The sequence below is a fragment of the Plectropomus leopardus genome, chromosome 19, assembly GCF_008729295.1.
Source record: "Plectropomus leopardus isolate mb chromosome 19, YSFRI_Pleo_2.0, whole genome shotgun sequence".
Taxonomy (NCBI): domain Eukaryota; kingdom Metazoa; phylum Chordata; class Actinopteri; order Perciformes; family Serranidae; genus Plectropomus; species Plectropomus leopardus.
Window position 1 is genome coordinate 27476516 of NC_056481.1, and position 17504 is coordinate 27494019.

General features: G+C 39.2%; 1 protein-coding gene across 3 annotated transcripts in view; it reads left to right on the plus strand.

Moving 5' to 3' along the window:
• jmjd1cb (jumonji domain containing 1Cb) overlaps nucleotides 1-17504 on the plus strand; it is a 175036-nt gene that overhangs the window by 108931 nt on the left and 48601 nt on the right. For all 3 annotated transcript variants that reach the window (XM_042508073.1, XM_042508074.1, XM_042508075.1), the window contains exon 3: nucleotides 1226-1339. In XM_042508073.1, coding sequence (XP_042364007.1) covers nucleotides 1226-1339 — 114 coding nt within the window. The remainder of the gene's footprint in view (nucleotides 1-1225; nucleotides 1340-17504) is intronic.

Genomic DNA, 17504 nt, shown 5'->3' on the forward strand with positions numbered 1-17504 from the left:
TGCACAGGATAAATTTGATTGTTACTCTAGTGTTCCATTGCTGATGATCTGATGAAGATGCAGGTTACTGATGTTCCATATAAAAATCCTGTTCTCCTTAATATAATCTAACCCGGGATTCTAGACTTCATATAAACATACTGACTGTCAGTGTAGTGCTCTTATGATACTGCAGAATGGGTCAAGACTCTGTGTGCTGCCAAAGGGGGACAAAAGTGACATTTACAGCTTTAAATAAACAATTCCCAAAATAATGTCTAGTGCTGGGCTGCCGGCTGCATTCTGCCAGTGGAGGCTGGAAATGTGATATGTACTGTACAGACAGACAGAAATAGAGCTGCACACACAGATACACACACTATCATGTTTTGCTTGCAAATGTGCTCCTGCCTTCTGTGTGTGTTTGGGGGGGTCACAGTGATCATGTTTCTCACCTCTAATCTCTCATCTCTCTATCAGACTGACCTTGTTATGTAACCATAAATCACAGCAGCACCCACCCCCACTGCACATACACACATACAAACATGCACATGTCCACTGTGGCTCTCCCCTCTCACCAAATATGTTCCTTTTTTATCTGTCTGACTGAAATCAGCCACTAAAGCGGAAAATAAGAAGTGATGTGATTGTAAAGAAACCTTAGGAGAGCCCCTCTACACTGCACTATATTCACGAGTACAGACGGATACAAAGAGGAAATGTGGAAGTGAGTGCAGCTCACTCTGTGTTTTCTATGTGTACTAACAGCTGAGCTCAGGCCGCAGGCTGACAGACATCATCAGTGTGTGTGCGCGTGTGGATGTTTAAAAATGGCGACATCAAAGTGGAGTGTACTGCCTTTGAACTGTCAGACTTCCTCTACTTATTAATTTATTCATCACTCTGGAGCTGTCCTTCTTTACCCAGCTCTGTCTCTTTTTCCTCCATCCCTCATTTCATCACGCTTTTGCTTTTCCTCCCTCGAATTTCTTCTGCTGCTCTGTCCTTCTCTCTGTGCGTTCTCTGCCTCCATTCTTTCAAATTTGGTTTATGTTGTTTTGTCAAAGAGAACTTGTATATGTGTTGTTTATCACATAGTCGTACAATTAATGAATTCTACAAATGACTTTTCCAAAATGGACTCATTCCTCAAAGACAGGAGCTGTCTGACTGATATTATGATGTTACTGTGGAACTGTCTCTGTGTTGTTGTTGACCATATTGTGTGTTTTTGTGTTTACAGGCGTTTAAGCCAGTTGTGGGGAAGAGCCTGTTGTCATCAGTAACAGCAGTGGAATTCTTGTTAGACCGACAGCTGGACTTCCTGTCTGACCATTCGACCCTCCAACCATACCAGGTAACAATCACACTCAGCCCACTTAATCAATTTGCTGTGTCTGGAGGTTTTTAAAGGTCCCATTATGGAAAGTCAGATTTTGATGTAACTTTGTTTATTAGATAGCAGGTACAGTTGCTACAGTACATAAATGCTGTGAAAGTATCAAAACACTTAATCCTAAAAGAAATGCACACAGTTCATTTGGCGGTCTGGTGGTTGGTGTGAATTTCCAGCCCTGAAATAATGTGTCCGACTGAAACTGGACTGAAATCGTACTGAATCAAATTCCTCAAAGCTGGGCTAGCACACCTTGATAATGCAGTTGGGGGTCGATTTACTCCTTCATGTTTACACCTCAACCGGACCTGAACTGGCCAAAGCGCTCTGCACGTGCTCTATAGTCCCTGCGCCGGGCTTTGACCCAGAAGTCGAACAGCATAAGTTCATAGAAGAAAGCCAGGAAAAATAAAAGAAGAAGAAGGGAAGAAAACAAAACAAGACAAAGGTACTAAGTAAAACATAGAGTATCTATGAAATGTACAGTGCTGAATAGTTATCCATGTTATCACCGTTCGACATGTGCTGCTTGCTAACTTGTTTGGTATGACGTGATAGGTCAACCAGAAGAAGGTTCAGTAGCAACTAGCTGAAGGGGGACATACTGTATCTTCACCTACTGTGGTGGAGTCAGACATACTTACTTCAATAAATAGATTCTCCCCCGGTGCTTGTATACTAGAACAAGGACAGCAGTCCAGTCAAATGGCCTAATGGAGCTATAAGCTCAATTTTACTGTTCATGTAAACATACTGACTGACCAATCAGAGCAGACAGGGCTTTTTGGCAGGGGGGCTCAAAGAGACAGGGACTATAACGGAGCGTTTCAGACAGAGAGTTAATACAGGTATATTCAAGCAGACAGAATGAGAAAAATGATCCTTATTTTGAAAAGTAAAGCATGTAAACATGTTTCAGTAGAAAGTATGAATTGGAAAGTTAGCATAATATGGGACCTTTAAGAAACTTTTGTATTGACACATAAAAATGCCATAGATCTGTAAAGACACCTGTAAAAATCAATTCTAATCAAAATGATGCTTGATGACTCACTGTATCGTAGTGTGTACTTACTTAGAGTGCACACTCATTTGGTTTCTTGCCTGGAGTTGAATAGGAGATGGAAAGATTAATACTGATGTCAGTGTGGTAAATATGGAGATGTGGCAAGCAGCCAGTTAGCTCAGCGTCGCACAAAGGCTTGGCTCTGTCTTAAAGTAACATAGAGATGTTTATCTTTCCTTTACTGCAAATACTCTCAACTCGTCTGCTTTCTGCCAAATTGTAGCTGTTTTACATTTGAATGATTGCTCGTGCACATGCTGCAGTGTGCATGTAATTAAATTGTTAGCCTCAGCTGATCTCAGTTGTCAGTGCAGTTATGTGAAACTGAAAACACAAAAATAGTGTGCTTTGCATTCAAGAAAAAAACGTTTCCTGTTGTCCTGTCAGTGGTGATACCTTTCCTTTAGTTAGCAAGGCATTGTGGAAGCATTAAATTTTGACTGACCATGTGGTTCCCATTTTAAGATATACTCAGATATGGAATGTAACTAAGTATATTTACTTCTGTGCTGTCCCTATGTGTGAATTTGAGGTACTTTCACCCAACTTGAGTCTATTCTTTTCATGTCACTTTATAGTTCAACTCCACTACATTCAAGAAGGAAATATTGTACTTGTTTTTATTACATTTATCTGAAAGCTTTAGTTACTAGCTACTTTACAAAATAAGAATTTTGCATAAAAAGTATTAGAAAACTATATAGAATTTTTATTTATTTATTTTTTTAACATTTAACTACTAGTAGTGATTATTTGGAATAATTTAGTTTGTTTATTTATTATTATTATTATTATTATTATTATTATTGTTATTGTTATTATTATTATTATTATTATTATTATTATTATTTATTATTATTATTATTATTATCTTTAGATTTTTATGGATTCAGTGAGTTTTAATACTGGAGCATTTCCATTGCGGGACTTTTACTTGAAAGATAGTATTTTTTACAGTGTGCTATTAGTACTTTTACTTAGGCAAAGGATCTGAATACCCCCTCCACCACTGGAAATACTATTCCCACTTTGAAAGCGGTCAGGAAAATGATGGCTAATTAAAGCTGGATTTTTTGGCTGTGCTGTGTAATAGCACTGGTTTCAGTCTCAGGGCGGTTAACACTGAAATAAAAGGAACCAAAGCTACCTGCTGTCATGATTCATGAAGGGAATAAATGGTTTCTGTTGGCTAAAAAGGAACCATAAATGTGTTGTCCTTTGGCAGATGTACACATTGTAACCGGATCTCATTTGCTAATGAAGAATTAGTCATTCACAATTAGTTCGAGGCTGGATACTGCAGCCATGGAGAGCTGTTGGCCCCAGAGAGCAGCCAGGGTTGGGCGCTGTGTTCCATATGGATCTGACACTGCCAGGGTTTAATGTGAATATAAAGCCAACATGTGCAGCCACAGTCTGTCCTCTGAGTGATTTTACACATGACTGCTCGCTACTGACTCATAAATTACTCACACTCATGCACACACATTAATACTGACTGATACAGTGGCACACAATAGATACTGTAGCTTTACAATTGGCTGTAAATCACAGGGATGTATATTTGTGTTATGCAGCTGTGTATTTGAGTGTGTGATGTGTGCGTGTATGTGTGTCAGAGCTCTGCAGCTGAACACAGCTTGTTGTATTGTGCTGGCTGGAACACTGTGTTCCACTCAGTGTCAAGCAGACGGGAAGACTGTGTTCTGCGCTCTCACTGTCAGTCATCAGTTTGTTTTAAGACAAGTCCAAATACCAAGAGAGAGACTTTTTCTATTTTTTTCCCTTTGGTTTTAGCCAATCAGAAGTCAGATCTGCTGTTGCTGTGTCCTCTGGTGACTCGTGCTTTGAATCTGTGCAGTAGTTTCTGTGGCTGTCCGCCTTGGCCACTGCACTGACTCTGTCATGGTGAGCTTCCACCAATGACCCAGACTTTGTCAACAGACGAGATGGATGTTGTAACATTGTATTCCAATGGCAGCAAAACATTCTGTATTCTAGGAGCTTGATGGTATCACATGTAGTTGCCTTGCTTAGTTCTGTTCAGCTGAACTCTCTCTCCAAAGTATAATAACTCCAAAGTGATTTCCAAGTTTGAGATGTGAGATCATTTATTTTCTCATTAGTCACAAAAAACCTGTGCATGATTGGTCATTGCAAACTGTGGTCATTAGTAACTGGTGGGAAGTTAAAAAGACAACAGCAGACTGCCCGTTTGTATTTGGTAGGGATACGCTTGGGCCTCAGTGCTTGCTTTCATTTTTGCTTGTTTGAGTGGCTTTAGATTTTCCTTCAGCATGGCATTTACAGGTCTGAAAGCAGTTTGTAGAACTTGCAGATAACCTGTTTTTACCAGTGTAAACTTCATATAGGGCTGAGCGATATGGCTTTAAAATAATATTGCGATATTTTAAGGCTATATCACGATATATATCTCAATATTTTTTAATGTCTTTTATACAAATGTTTACAACTAAAATACAAAATCATTGAATAAACTGCAGTTACATTAAAGTTAAATAAAGAAGCTACTGTCATGTAAAAAACACTACTATTATAACAACATTTTAAAAAATATGATTATAAGGAAGTTAAATAAAGTACTTTCATAATGAAATTTTAAAAGGTATTGTTAGAATTGAATTAATCAGAGTGGGGGCCATGGTGCTTTTATTTTGTAGGACCTGACTTGTGTAAGGGAGGAAGTGTTGATGTTTTTGGTGTGGACTTTGGTGTGGAAGCTTCTGGTCAACAGTTAGATGTTAGCATTAGCACCAAAAACCGTGAGGATTCATTAACTGTGAGCAGCAACAACAGCTCCCCAGTTCAGATATTGCTTATATTTCCAAGTCGCAGTAGTACTCCATGGTCGCAAACTGTGACTAAATTGTAGAGATCGGAGCTCTGCAAAAGCCCTACTTCATGTGTGTGTGTGAGGCAGAGAGACGGAGGAGAGATTGTAAGAACCGAAACGCAGATGACTTATAAAAACAATGTGACAATTTATACTCGATGTCTGCGAGATAGTCATTTTATATATAAAGGACTTTGGTGGACACATAACACTACCAGGGAGAGTGTACTTTACCTGGTGGTGGTATTGGCACTAATGGATTGGTTGAGGAGTGGGGAGAATTTCAATCAACCAGGGTTTTTTTGGTTGATGATAGCCCTGTGTGCTTTATTGTTTAATGTTGCTTCAGGTGACAAAGAAAGTCTGTGGTATCTCCTGTGTTTTTAGGTGCTGCTTTTTGGCAGATAAACATCAACCAATCTGTTTGGTGTTTAATTTTAAGTAGCCTAGGATCCATCCCATCCACTCTGTGGCTAAATGAAGCTTTAAGTATCTTGACACTACTAACATGTTGTTATGACATTTATACATAACAGCTCTTGTGTGTGATGGTTGCGCTGGTGCTCTCTGTCAGAGGGAGTGCTTGTCTCTCTCTATCATTAAGTTTAGATGGTGGTTTAACAGGACTTTGCTCACATGCTCTTTTCTGGGTGTTTCACAGTCAAAATGTTTGCCAAGATTTGCTGCAGAATGATGTGTCTGACAAAACATTTTAGAAATAAGCCAGCGATGACTGATCTAGCTTACCTATTGCTAACATTGGAGTAATTCAAACTTTATGATTGTAGCTTGACATAAATTTCACACCAGTGTCATGTATTTTATATGTACATCACTGGAGCCATGGCTCATTGACATCATTAAGTCATACTGCAGTCCAGCTCTGCAGCAAGGAGCAAAATGTGTGTGTTCAGAGCTGTTATAGGCTCGTCTGATGCAGGATACTGTCTGCATAATTCCCCTTGTCCTATTTACTATAGAGGGCCACACACACACACACACACACACACACACACACACACACACACACACACACACACACACACACACACACACAATTCCCCTTGTCCTATTTACTATAGAGAGGCACACACACACACACACACACACACACACACACACACACCTGATATCTGTGACACTGACAGACATTTAGTTGTCTCCCTGTGGAGTCTGGAATGACCTGGACTAAGCTGCACAGTCTTACAGTTTTCTTAAACTGCGTCTAGAAGTAGTATTTAAACTCTGAAACCTGATGAAATTGGTTTGATTTCTTTAGAAAATTTTTTAAAATTTTTTAGAAAAGCTTTTAAAAAGATAGAAAAATGTATAGAGTTCTTATTTATAATTGTTTTAAAATGTATTTAAAAGTTATATTACAGGAGTTGACAACAGTTTTAGTTTAGTTTTTCACACCTTTTTCAGGCCATTTTATTGTTTGCATTACTTTTTCTGGGGTTTTTTGGGGGTTTTTTTTGGCTTATTTTCAGATAATTTTATTTGAATTTTTTATTAATTATTTGCAAATTTTAGGAACATTTCTTAAATTGCTTATTGTCTTCTTCCTATGTTTCTGGAGGAAATCAAGCCAGCTTGCTCAGGTTTTGGAGGGTTAAAGTGTGTGGTAAACTGCAGGTTGTCAGTACAGTGTAACATGATGTAAAATGTTTCACTTACAGCTGTAAGGATGTCCTGTTTATATCTGAAGTCCCCTCATTTAAAACAAACCACATAATAAAAAAGCTAATGCGTGGAATGATGTTCTCAGCTTCTCTCACGTAATGAATGATAGATGGTGCTTGCAGGATTGCACATCTCTGCAGCACTTTTCCTCCCAGAGCACAGTCTGTCGTGTTTCAACCTTTAATTGGCTTCAGGCACTTTGAAACTAAGAGGCTTTGCTATTCACTCTTTCAAGAAGTGCAGTGACAAAACAGACCATGGCCCACAGATCGACTAGTAAAAGTAAATGCAGTGTATTATGTAATGGCTGCTGCTCAGACATAGAGCAGAGAAATGTAGTAGCCCAGACTTACTAGAAACAAGATGGCTCCATCACTTCTAGGAACATTTTGTTACAGCAACACACTCCACCGTTCAAACGTACACACAGAGTAATAAACCACAGAGATACCGGTGAAGGTTGATTGATAGTTCAGCAACACTAAACACATGTATACACATAATCAGGCCATATTGTGCTTCAATTCAGTAAATCTGTACATTATTTTGTATGTGATACATTAGTACATTAGTGCTTATAGAACTGGAGTCGGATCCTGGTAATTTCTTTGCTTCTTTGCCTTGTCTCACTGTGACAGAGCGGGATTTGGGGTGAGCTCAACATTTACAGTAGACATAGTTTTGTTAGATGTGTGTCGATGAAAAGCAGCAGAATTCAGCTCACTCCAATTTGTCCTCAGTATCAACAAACTCCAGCAGCATTGGAAATACAAGTAGCCCAAGGTGACCAATCACAGTTGTCGTTGTTGTTGTTGTTATTCACTGTTTCCCACGGATTTTTCTATTATTTTGCTGTCACACTGAATGCAGATGTTTTTGCAGGTGCACAGTGCAGACAAAACTCATCATGATTATTTACATCCCCGTGCAGCAGATTGAGCCTTGGCGTGGATAATTGATCAGTTGCATTAAGGATAAGAGGAGCAGCAGAGTACAGAGTGAGTGAATGCAAACTTCTAGACCCAGCACAATAAACAGTTAAGATTCAGCTTCACTGCGCCTGTGTTTTTGCAGTGACAACAGTACGCTCAGCGCTCAGAGTGTGGTGCAATGAATAACTGCACTGTATATATATTTAAGTAGTGCTGGAAAATCTATGTTTTGATAGTGGTAGCCTGCCAGAAGTACATGAATGTGTGGGAAACCCTGCAATGGCAACTGTAACAGTGATATGTAGTTAGACCTCTGAGGAGGCGAGCATTAGTTACTGTGTACCTATTAACCCTTTGAAATCTGACTTGATTTCTTTCAAAAACATGGGAAGAAGGCAATGAGCAACAAAAGAGGACATGACCCTAAAATTAGCAAGAAATTTCTAAAAAGTGAAATGATCTGAAAATTGGTAAAAAAAAAAAAACCCAAAAAAAACCAAAGAGAAAGTAAAAAACAAACAAACAAACAAAAAAGCATGGAAATGACCTGGAAAAATATGCTTAAAAAATTAGAATAATTTTGTAATATAATTAAATATGTAATTATGACAATTGTAAATTTAGTTTTCAGTTGCTCTTTGAATTTTTTTTTTATGAAACAGTTAAGTTCTTGCGGATTGAGAAACATTTCTTATTAAGTTGCTCATTGCCCTTTTCCATGTTTTTAAAAGAAATTGCACCAATTTGCTCAGAGTTCAAAGGTCTCCGAGAGCGAAACAAGGAAAGTGATGTTGCTTCAGGTTTCAAAGAGTTAATGCAGAACTGTAAATTAAGTGATATTTGTGAAGATGGCCAACTGAGCATAGTCTGCAGCCATGCTCAGCTGCCATGCCACCTCGGCTCTAGCGCCTTGGTAGGTGAATGTTTTACCAACATGTCACATGATTGCAGCGTCCCTGGTTTGATTCCAGATGACCTTTGTTGCATGTCATACTCATCTCCCTCTCCTCCCAGGCTGAGAATAGTCACTGTCAACTGTCCAGTAAAGGCGATATGCCAAAAGAAAACCAAATGCATTGAGTCTCATTACTTCATGGCTGATGGCCAGCTGACTGTGACATGATGTACCTTCTGTTCATGCGTGTCAGTATTTGTACTCCAAAGAACATCATGGGTAGATGAAGAGAACACACAAGCAACTGAGCGCTCTCGTCACATCCTATATGAATGATTTTCAAAACAGCAACTGGCGCTGTAATGTTTGACATTGCTTTGCAGTGGCATTTTCAGTCATTTTTGCCTTGATATACCATGGCCAAAAGGGCCAAACGTGCTGAAACTTAAGTAAAAACCTTGCAGTAGACAAACACAAGCAAATGAGGAAAACATGTGCAGCACTTGGAAAACACACAACACCTTATTTCCACTGCACAAAAATCCCACTAACACCCACTAACATCTGGCTTTTTAATGCAATGAGAATGTGTAGATTCAGCATTCACACCTGAGTCAAATGACTCCGCAGTAGTTGCGGGTATTTATCACCTCCGACTCTAATCAGCATTGATGGGAACACAACACCTGGGTGGGCACAATAATTTCAGCTCCTTAACCAGTCAGGTGCAATGACGCTCCGTCACTAATTACGCTCCATCTTCTCCTGAGCAGCTCTAAAGCACCCATCAAAATGACTCCGAGACTGAATAAGTAAGAGATATGTAAAGAGAAGCAACCATTGTGAAGTTTTCAGAGATCTCTGGTCTTGCTGCTTTCTACCGTTTACCTGTTTTTTCAGCCTGTCCGTGATATCACATGGACACACCAAAACAATCCACATGGGGATTACCCACACGGACACACACAGAAAGGCAGACTTGTCTGCTGCATGGTTGCAACACAACGGAAGTGTTTCCAGAGGACACTTAAAAGTGATGTACACATTCATACGTGCTTGTTTTGGCCGCGGACTGTGACTTAAGTTACCGGAGTTGGCTATCCCTCCGTGATGTTGTGACATGAGCTAAAATCTAAGTGTTTTTTACTGCAGTCAAGCCAACTCTCAATCTGAAAATGACAGCCTAATGGGATGTAATAAGTGTAAGAACTGATTTTAAAATTAAAGCTTCATTTAAGTGAATCACATTCATTCAACAAGCTAGTCAGTCAGTCAGTCTGTCACATAGAAATGATTATATAAATAAACAAATATATGAATGAATCTATAAATAAATAGATAAATACACAAATAAAAATAATTACACAAATAAAGAGAAAAGATAAATAAATAAATATAACAAAATGGGTGATATTAGATAGCATACATTAAAATTATAATACACCATAGTAACTACTGAGTGAAAACTGCATTTTAGACCAAAAAATTGGACTCTGTAATAATCATTGTTCTCATTAACAAAAAAGTTTATAAATTAATGAAGATGTATCCTCCTTTGCTTGTTTTTTGTCTATTTGCATACATTTTCTTAAGATGCAGCACGTTTGCTCCTGTCTGCCACTGAGTGATGGCCTTTAGCTGGATATTTAGCAGTTAGGAGAGGAGACACTTGCTTATTAAAGTCTTATTAAAATCTTGTCAGTCCTAAATATACTCATACCTTAAATCCAACTAAGCGGATTCCGTCCATGTACATGTATTGTTTTACGTCAGTGTAATTTCTTTTCAAAGTAAGAAACACTCTACTCAATCACGACGTCCGCTATACTCACACTCATACACTTTCCCACATCATCAGAAAACTGCAGCCATCTGAAGTGAAGGAGAGTGGGAGCCTCTCTCTGCTGGCACTACTAACTCCAGAGATGTACTTACACACACACGCACACACACACGCACACACACACGCGCGCACACACACAGACACACACAAGCACAGAGATTCCTCCATTCTTAGACCAATATGCCGGCACAGAGCTGCCTATTCTTCTGGAGACCTTTGAACCCCACTGAGCAGTAAAAACAGTATGACTCTCTCTCTCACACTCACTCAGAGCAGTCAAGCCGTGGCCACTCCCCTCTCTGTTTTTCCAGTTGGACAGGAAGACCGGAGGGAGGAAGAGGAGGGAGGGAGGCAGGGAGAGGGAGGGGGCTACAATCTGTTTGGCATAAACTGTACAATGAAGTCACTGTTTAGTGGGCCAACCCAGCCTGCTGCTCAAGTCTGTGTGTGTGTATTGCTACAAAGTTATGGTGTGTGTTGAGGCTGAAGGACAGGAGGTGCAGAATAAAACTGTTAGTGCTGACTCAGTTCAACCAAACTACACACACAAACACACACAGAGCTCTCAGTTACAGAGCAGTCTCTCTCTCCAGAGCAGTCCCTCTCTCCCCCTCTCCCTCTCCCTCTCTCTCTCTCTCTTTCTCTCTCCCTCTCGTTAGGTAAGCCCGCTCCTCCCTGCTGTCACACACACTTCATCCCAGTGTCATGTTACTTTGACAACATCTCGTGTGCTTACACATACACACACCCGGACACATGCTCACAGAGACACCTGTGGTGTCAAATCACACTGTTACCAGATATAGAGGGATTGCCTTACATGTGGTTGCCGGCTCACTCACTACCAACAATAGGTGTCTCATTTTAGCAGGTGACAATTGATTTGGCCAGGTGAAATGACATCTGTTAGTGGTAGATTACCAACAGAAATCCCATAACTTGTCCTAAAAGACAAATGAAACTCTTGGCTGTTTTCTGCTCTGTGTGCTCCATGAAAGCAGATGTGTGCACTGTTTAGATATGACTAAAGATGTGTTCCTGGGAAAGAAAAACACCAGTCTATATTACTTCAAATAAGAGTCAGCTTTATATGACTTTATTGTGCTTTAGGAAATCAGCTGAGTGGTTTTTTGGAAAATGATCTTGCTCGATGTGTCCTATGTCAAGCTTCAACAGTGAGTACATTAACATGCACAGAATAGCTGCTTTTTTGCATCTAAATAGTATTTTCAGGTTTTTTCTGGTGGCGTACTTGTTTGACTCTCTCTTTCCTTCCATCACCTTCATGAAAAGGTTGGTGCTGCGATATGTGCACATATCCAAAACCTGCTGATATCCAAGTCTTTTATAAAGTTTAAAAACAGCTGTGTCTCTGCTTCTGACCAGAAATGTGGGATTTTCTTTTGCATGCAACTCTATTCCAGCTCTGCAAACTGTTGGGGAGAGACAGAGTCAACCGTAAACACATGTTGTTTTTGTTTTTTTTCCTGTTCAAGGGTTTTTTGGATGAGTTTTTCCTCAGTTGATTTGAGGGTCTAAGGACAGAGGGATGTCATATGCTGTAAAGCCCTCTGAGGCAAATTGTGATTTGTGATAATGGGCTTCATAAATAAAATAGACCTGACTTGACAAGAGACTGTGTGTCAACACCCAACTCAGGGATGACCAGAGTTGAGATGAATATTCTGAATTGGCTGTAAACATCTTCAAATAATGTTTAGAAAGTTGGCCTAATTTGAATGTTTAAGCAGAATATGCTGTTTGTATGACCCTAATCAACTTCAGAATATTGTCATATTTGGAATAATAGTGGAATATTGGTGTGATTGTAGCCATAGCCAGTAATATGCAGCAGCCTGTAGGATGTGCTCAACATTAACACTGGACTTACCAGCAATTTTATTAGCAAATGAAGTCAGCTCAGTTTTCATCACATGACTCAAGTATGGTTCGTCAGTCATATGATGACACTTGACACCTTGACTGGACTTTGAGCTCAGCTATTTTGGCGAAATAATAATAATAATGTTTTTCACTGTTAACCAAACCTCATCCAAGACAAACTGTAATTGAAAATTTGCGTGGTTTCACTGCATGCACATGTGTATGCTTACAAATGTACATGTATACATCATAAATGAAAATATACATACATACTGTGTTGGGCAGACTACATTAAAACTGTAGTTTACCAAAGTAGTTAAACTACATCTTAGCTTATATATTAAAAAAAAAAACAAAAACCTTGGGTCAAAGCTGTATTATTTAAAAAATAGTTCAGCTATATCACAGCAAATGATCATAATCTGACTCTGGAATATCATATTTTTACACAGAGTCACAAGTGAACTGACGCTGAGTGAAGTGTCCATGTGTTTGATTCAGGGACTGGAGCAGATCAGTCCTCGCCTTGGCAGCAGGAGCATGTGTCATCAGGAGTTGATAAGGAGCTGTTGTTGGAGTGAAATCAGTGAGATGCTAAACCTCCAGGGAAATCCATAATATTCATATATCTTGGTTGCAAATAGAAAATGACTGTCATTAAATGAAAATGGCATTGCCAGACAAATGAATCTTAGTTGATTGTTCTGGTTCTAAAATGGTAACGGTTCTTTTATGGTTCTAAAATGGACACAGTGCCACAGCTACAAGATGTCAAATAATATGACCACTGGCCAGCTGATCCTCAGTCACCTTGTACTGTACTGTAATCCCTCTCACATATACAAAACCTACATACACATTCATCGTTTTAATCCCTGAGCAACCATATGACCATCAGCGCTGAAATGATAATAATCAGAAGCTCTCCCACAGTTGGTTCCCTCATGCCTCTGTGTCTCCACAGCAACCACTTTTATCTCCGAAAGGAAGTATGCTTGAAGTCTTTAACAAGCCATCTGTCTTTGTCTCCCAAACATAATGTGAATGTGTGTCAAATTTGTAGTTATGTCACTAATTATCTTGTGCACAAGTTTTCCTTGTGTCACGCTGTGGTGTGTTTGCCTCAGCCCTTTGTTGTATTCACAACACAGCTAGAACAAATAGCCTTGAATCTTAGAAATAGGACAAGGTTGAAGACAATAAAGAAAGTGGTAATCCATTATGTGTTTTAATTAGTAGATCATAAAATCTGTATGTTTTTAAAAGCATATTAAAATCCCATTTCCTTTTGAAAGAGCTTTTTTTATACTCAGATTGTGAACATTAGTTTGTTCTTACCAAGATGAACCAGAACAGAACCAGAGATTGGTTTCACGCCATGGTGACTGTCATTCATTCAGCCCAGCTTCAAAGGCACAGGTTGTTATACCTAACTGGAACTTGTGTTACATTTTGCAGTGGTTGATTAAAATATATAGCACATAATCTTCCACAACACCTTCCACAACCACATTGGACAGGGAGGCAGCATGCAAATACTTTTATTTGTATACTTTCATGTTGCATTTAATGAGTCGTTACTTGCAGAAAGAATAAAAGTAATTTCATTTCGTTGGTAGTATACAGAAGTTGGTGATAGGCCTCTTTCACAGCAGACATTTTAATTTGTCATTTCTTGTGCTGCATTCAGATGACTTTCACAAGAATTGAAACCTTTTTCTTCAAAAACATGGGGAAAAGCAATGAGCAAATTCTAAAAAAAAATGTGACAAGAAAACAACCTGGAAATTAATATGTGAAAATTATCCACAAAAAGAAAAATGTTTATATAAATAAATATTTATTATTATTAGAATTTATAGAATCAAAATGTTACAAATTATATAATTATTTTTATTTTTAGTACTTTTGTTAGGCCATTTTCTTTCATTTGTTTTTATGTTTGACTTTCCTTTTCATTTGCTCATATTCAGGTAATTCTTGTTAGTTTTTACTAATTTGCTGCTAATTTTTGGTTCATTTTTTGTTGAGTTGCTAGTTTCCTTTGTGTGTTTTCTTAAGATATCAAGCTGATTTGCTCAGGTTTCAAATGGTTTAATTATGGTCATTAATGATGGCTGCAGCCCGTCTTAGGGGACATCTGAGGGCATAGTGCATGCTGGTTCACTGGAATAGCGTACCGCAACACCTTCAGTGGTGCCCCCAGAAGTCTTTCACAGGGATTGCCATCAGTATACGGCCCAGCACTCCTCTGAATGTGTTTAGGCCAATGACTGAGCAAGACTGCTTAATGGCAGTGTTGGATTTATTGTGAAAGGAATGACAACGTTGATGTTTATTATTCAGTTAGCTTAAACAGTCATTTTTCCAGAACATTTAATTCCACAAGATGTAAATCAGTGCTTTTATATAAAAATGACATATATATATATAAATTTAATTTTATTTTGTCTATGTAACACTGATATATATCTATCGTGATAGATGTTATATCTATTGCCCCAGCCCTAACTTTGCATAAGCTTATGACATGCTTGAATCACATTTTGGACTGTGAATCTTTGTGTTAATGCACTTGATTCTGTGAATTTATTCTGTTCCTCTCTAGTACTATGAAAAGAGACCAGTATGTGGTCATGGTGACCATGTTGCCTTGGTAACACAGTCTCTTTGTGTATCGTATCTAAACAGGCCAACCGCAAGCCAGAATAGATTGCGGTGGTGATGGTATAAATAGACTCTCAGGCGCATACATGCTTGTTATTTTTTGTAAAAGTAAAGCTAAACATAGCTCTAGCACAGGAAAGTGAGGGCTTTATGAGGCGGTGCAAAGGCGCAAAGGTTCCACACACAGCACTTTGATTAGATCCTCCAGCTCCAGTGTTACCAGCATCCCTACAGATTCAGATGAAAGAAGTGGTAAAAATGAAATGGATAAGTTATGGTGGACATTTTATGACCAAAGCTGGTCATATTGTGTCTTTACACAGTAGTACTGATTTTCCACTGGTGTATGGCCCATGCATTAAGCGAAAGTTGTGAATAGTACCTGATACCTGCTACTTTTGTGGAACCACCTCTTTAGAGGTTCCGACTGAACAGTTCTTATATTAGCAGGTGGTGTTAATACACTGCAGGCCACTAATTGGTCAGAGAAATTATCATTAGAACCATCACTTATGCCACTCAACCTCAGTTGAATCATATTTTTAAAAATGGCAGCCTGCAAAACTATGCAGACACTAAACCACTGAACACTAAGTACACTGCACTGGACACCACTATTTCCACTATTTCCACTATGCCAAGCACCATGTATACTACACCTTACACTCTGTACACTACCCTGTAGACTGTGTACATTATGCATACACCATGCACATTACACTGTGCATAATGTAAACTACGCCATACATTATGTACACTACACTGTACACTCTGTACACTAGGAGGGGAACATAGTGTATGTTGTAGTGTAGCACTACACCATACACTGTGCACACTTCGTCGTACACTATGTAGTCTGTGCCGTATTACTATGTAGCCATATGCTATGTTCACTACGCCTTACACAATGTTAACTACGCCGTATATTAAATACACTACACTGTATACTGTGTACTCTATGCCATATCACTATGTAGCCATATGCTATGTACACTACACCATATACTATGTATACTACATGGTACACTGTTACACCATGTAGATGGTAAATGGTAATTGGACTATACTTATATAGTGCTTTTCTAGTCTTATTGACCACTCAAAGCGCTTTAACACCACCTGGCCACCTGCTACTCAGAAATCATTCAGACACACTCACACTCCGATGACGCAGCATCGGGAGCAATTTGGGGTTCAGTATCTTGCCCAAGGATACTTCGACATGTTGCCCAGAGGAGCTGGGGATCGAACCACTGATAACCTTCCAATTAGAGGACGACCCACTCTACCTCTGAGCCACAGCCACCCGCGGCTCTATGGCCATGCTGTGCACTACGTGCGCTGCCTATGTACAACATACACCATGTAGACTGTGCTGTATCACTATGCAGCCGTACATTATAGACAGTGCTGCACACTATTTACACTACGCAGTACACCATGTACATCACAGCATACGCCATGTGCATCACGCAGTATAGTACATTCACTACACTATGTACACAAAGCTGTACACTATGTTCACTTCACACCCTGTGCATGCTGTGCTGTATGCCTGAAGAAATGCAGACGTTCCTCTGTTTGGGTGCCGATGAAAGGTTTCAGAGACCGTCATGTTGAAGATGACATCACGCCAGTTTCACGCGGTGTCACTATGGTAATCAGCTGAGAATCATGCCTACACTAAAGAGATACTGTCTGCAGTGCAGAATTAAATAGAAAAAAGGACATGGTACTAAAACTGTGTGGACTTGAGTTGAGCTGAGCCATGCAGTGGATGGATGTTCTCTAATGATCTAACTATAAAATGCTTTGTAATACTACGCATATGACTAATTTAGGATCTACATATATATGATATATCCTTTTGTCATGCACTGACAGGGTTTTGTGCTGCAGAGCTTGTGTCTGAGGTCAATCTGGGTTTAGCAAAAGTCTTTTAGAATCTTTGGTAAAAACCAAGGATCACAGTACTATTTACACATCCATGTACCTATTGTGTGTGAAATCAACTGGATTGATTTTAGTTGTGCCTTTCATATAGCAGTGGTAAAAGAAATCATCAGAGCGACAAATTGTAAGAATATAAGAGAGACGTTTATGCTGACCTCTGTAGCACTGCATTCCACTGTGCTATTTTTAGTGTATATGCTGGTTTAATTTAGAGCTGAACAAGGCTGGGAAAGTAGAACACTGCAGCAGGACTAGAGAGAGAGGGAGACACACAGACACACAGAGTCAAAGAGAGAGACAGGACAGACTGACACCTACAGCTCTGCATTGTGAGGACACATTCAGGTTG